The sequence below is a fragment of the Microtus ochrogaster genome, unplaced genomic scaffold, assembly GCF_000317375.1.
Source record: "Microtus ochrogaster isolate Prairie Vole_2 unplaced genomic scaffold, MicOch1.0 UNK155, whole genome shotgun sequence".
Classification (NCBI taxonomy): Eukaryota; Metazoa; Chordata; class Mammalia; order Rodentia; family Cricetidae; genus Microtus; species Microtus ochrogaster.
In genome coordinates this window covers 341,725-345,775 of record NW_004949253.1, presented here as the reverse complement: position 1 = coordinate 345,775, position 4,051 = coordinate 341,725, and the positions used below count along the sequence as shown (strand labels likewise).

At 37.3% G+C, this 4,051-nt stretch overlaps 1 gene segment (V, D, J or C); it reads left to right on the top strand.

Annotated features, from left to right (window-relative positions):
• The first annotated feature begins 703 nt into the window (after nt 1–703).
• Nucleotides 704–1,212, top strand: LOC106144473. The segment is given in 2 exon segments: nt 704–749; nt 830–1,212. Coding segments are annotated over 2 exon segments (429 nt in total).
• The last annotated feature ends 2,839 nt before the right edge of the window (nt 1,213–4,051 follow it).

Here is a 4,051-nt window from a genome sequence, read left to right as displayed (position 1 = left end):
GAAATGAAAATACATAGAGAAATGTAGACTGATATGTTAAAAGGTACTAAAAACAGTCCATCGATAGTATGCTCAAAAATGAGAGAGTGAATAGGTTGAGACACATGAGGTAGGAACCAAATGAGTCTCTTGGGTATCCTCTCAGATAAACACTTGAAACCACATGTAATAATGTTAGTGAGCTTCATCTTCACAAGTTATCTTCCATACAAGTGATGAGAATAAGAATGATTTCACTGACACTAAGTGAATAAACTTTAAGTTGTTCCTTAAAGTAGGGTTTCTAATAACTAAGAGGTCCAATACCATACTAAATTCCATGTGAAATTTGTAGAGATATACAAATGCATTTAGGTTATGGTACACTGTTCTGCCTGCCCTGCATAAATGTGGACTCACTTAGCATAAACGCTCCAATGTTTTGCTTTCCAGGTCTACACAGTGTGATTCATACTGATTCCCATTTGTCAGGGTTTGGAAATACAAACAATAACAAGAAAATGTTCCTGAGTTCCCATATCCAAATCCTCTAAGAAACATAAGACAAATCTCATTCACCTAAAGGAATTGAAAACGAAGAACTGTGCTTTCTTTTATCCCCTCAGGAGCGTGTACCAATGCAAAGCAGCCCTCAGGCTCACTATAAAAGCCCAGGCCTAGCTGAGAGGTCCCATCTCCTTCTCACTAGAGCTTCCAGCAAAGCATGGCTGTCCAAGTGCTGCTCCTCTGCCTGGTGACATTTCCAGGTTGTAAGTGTTTCAGGGTTTCAGGAGAGGGACCCATGTCACTTATATGATATGTGACTGATCATGATGTTGCTTGTCTCCAGGTGTCTTTTCCCGGGAACAGCTGAAGGAAACAAGACCTGGCTTGATACAGCCTTCACAGACCCTGTCTCTCGCCTGCACTGTCTCTGGGTTCTCATTAACCAGCTATTATATACACTGGGTTCGCCATCCTCCAGGAAAGAATCTGGAGTGGATGGGATTAATAAGGAATAATGGAAACACAAAGTACAGTTCAGCTCTCCAATCTCGAATCATCATCAGCAGGGACACCTCTAAGAGTGAAGTCTTCTTAAAACTGAACAGTGTGCACACTGAAGACACAGCCATATATTACTGTGCCAGAGACACAGTGAGGAAACTCCAATCTGAGCCTACACAAAACAACCTCCTTATAGAGACATGTGGGACCAGCAGAGGGCACTAAAGAACTAACAGGGACTCCTGAAAACCAAAAGTAGGGTTCACTTCAGAGACTAAGAAGTTCAGAAATATGCTTCATGGCCTTGAGTTTTAATATCAAAACCCACGGTTTTGTATTTCCGCCAAGTATATTCTGAGGCCCTGCTCATTTGTCATATTATATTTAACTTTCTATGTGTACATACATTAGATCAATTTTTTTCTACATACCCTCTATGTTTTCCATTTGCTTCTGATTACCATAAAGAATGGCATGCAATTTAATATATTTTGTGTTGTGGTGTGTGTGGGTGTGTGTGGGTGTGCCAATTAAGATTTCAAAAGGATTCTGAAATCCTGACACTCATTGACTTAATCTTCAATGAAAAGCTGGGGAATTTTGAATATTTTGTTATTTATTCTTTTTGTTTTTGCTTGTGATAGAGAAACCATAGCTTCTCTGTCAAATTCACTTTCCAAGGATAGATTTGAAAATGAAATATACAATATTTTCTTCTTCAAAATCAAGAAAACTTAAAAGAGTACACTTGGTTATAATTTGTGAAAAGGTCTAATTTTAAACATTTGCATCTTGTCAAAAATTAGTATGCACCTTAATTCTCAAAAACTTATTCATCTGTTGGCATATTTGCATACTCTCAATGTACAAAATTCTCAGCCACCAGTGTGCACATTCCAGCTGGTGTAAACTCCATTCCTGCTTCCAAAATTCACCATCCATTCCCAGAGCAACTAAGTTTTATGAAAACTGAGTTTCAGTTTGTGATTTGTTGCTGCTGTTACTGCTTACAAAGGCTCCCAGAGTTACTCTACTACTCTGGCACTCTCTGTTCTGATGATGAAGAGCCTAGTGTCTCATGTGTGACCTACAAAGTATAATTCAGAGCAGCAATGTTGACTGTGGACTCCATGTTAATGGATACTTGCCTACAAAAGGAAAAGAATATGTCCTCATCTGAGGCTGAGTCTTCTCTGGAAACTCTGACATTGAAAACAGTAGTTTAAGATTATGCTTTAAGAAGGATTGACTAAGCCGGGTGGTGGTGGCACACGCCTTTAATCCCAGCACTCGGGAGGCAGAGGCAGGCGGATCTCTGTGAGTTCGAGACCAGCCTGGTCTACAAGAGATAGTTCCAGGACAGGCTCCAAAACCACAGAGAAACCCTGTCTCGAAAAACCAAAAAAAAAAAAGAAGGATTGACTAGATTATTGGAATCCTAAAATGAGGACACATAACTTGAACTGAACAACTCCACATGATGCTGAAAGAAAAGGATCCATTGTTCTGTTACCTAAACTCAAGCCAAGGAGCAGCCAAAACAGGTCATGGGAAACATGATTAACAGGACCAATCTTTTAAACAAAGTTATTAGATAAAATATGGCAACATCAAGAGCATTAATTTCCAGTGACTTGAGTTTTTACCAAGAATATGCATGACGTGTTAGTGATATGCTAACACAATATACAAATGGATGTTCCATAGACCATACTGAAGTAAGAAAATTACTGATCAAATAACTGAAGATAGAAATCCACCTCTAAAGTGTGACATGGGTTCCTGTGATATTTTTTCCCTAATTCTGACATATGAACAAGTATCACCTTAGTGAAAAGTGCCAACTAAATGTAAATGTAAATGACTGTTTTACAAAACATGTGTAGGTTTTCTTGTGAAATGATTGTATAAAATAAGTGATGGACCCTGCCAGTTCACAGTCAGTCAGGCTAGTGGTCTCAGATAAATTGTATGATCCTGGTACAGACATGGAAGTTGTTAAAATAAAATTCAAAATTGCCTGTTAGCTTCAAATCTGACATTATATTTTCCTACTTAAAATCATATTGTATGCTTTCTTACTATTAAATTGTTGGAGTAATTAATAAACTTATTCATTATTTGCTTCTTGGTAAAATTTAAACTTTTGAGACTGCTAAAGTATTCTAATTAATTAGAAGGACCCCATAAATTTGATAAATAGTTGATTGACAATATAGTAATGAAATTAAGAGTTTAATAATTATATGATACACATTTTTTTTACATTTTAGATTTAATGTTTAAATAAAGTAACCCATAATCTGATAGTGCAAAATAGAAACTTGGATTTAAGTTGACATTTAACAAGAATCCTCGGTGGAGCACTGTGTGAGTTAACACCACCAACAATGTTTTGGTAATGGGTTCATTTCTTTCCTGTCTACATTTATAGTACCATGAACTACACTTTATTTTACTTAAATGAAGATGAAATGTTTGTATTCTGACTGTGTTAGGGTCTATGTTTCTCTGACATTCCTAGAAGATAAATTAAGGTAGTTGTTGTCAAGGCACAGGATCCATAGGAGATCCTGTCCCTAGAACTAGATCTACCTAGTGCTTCTGAAGAGTTCAGGTTCCATGAGAAGTGGAGGATGTATTCAACACAAGAGTTACACTGTCAAGACCTGTTGAAGAAAATGATCATGATATGGTTGACTCGAGTGTTTATGGACATTATCTAATTTTCAAGGACTTAAGTTTGTAATGGAATGGAGTCACTGCTGGTGAACCAGATGTTCATAAGAACATTAGAGTTGGATGCCTTTAATGTTCTAAGGTGATGGATTTTACATGTTACAATGTGTTTTGGTCATACCCTCACTCAAAACTTTTTTTCCTGTTTCCTTTCCTTTGACCAACCCCATAACACTTCTTTTTTTTTTCCTTTTGTTTTTTTTTATTAAGAAAGAAAAAAAAAGGTGAACATCCAAACTGGCTAGGCCCCCACAAAGCCAGAGCTATAAGTAGGATCAAAACCCAGTGCCATTGTCCTTGGCTTCTCAGCAGCCCTCATTGTCCG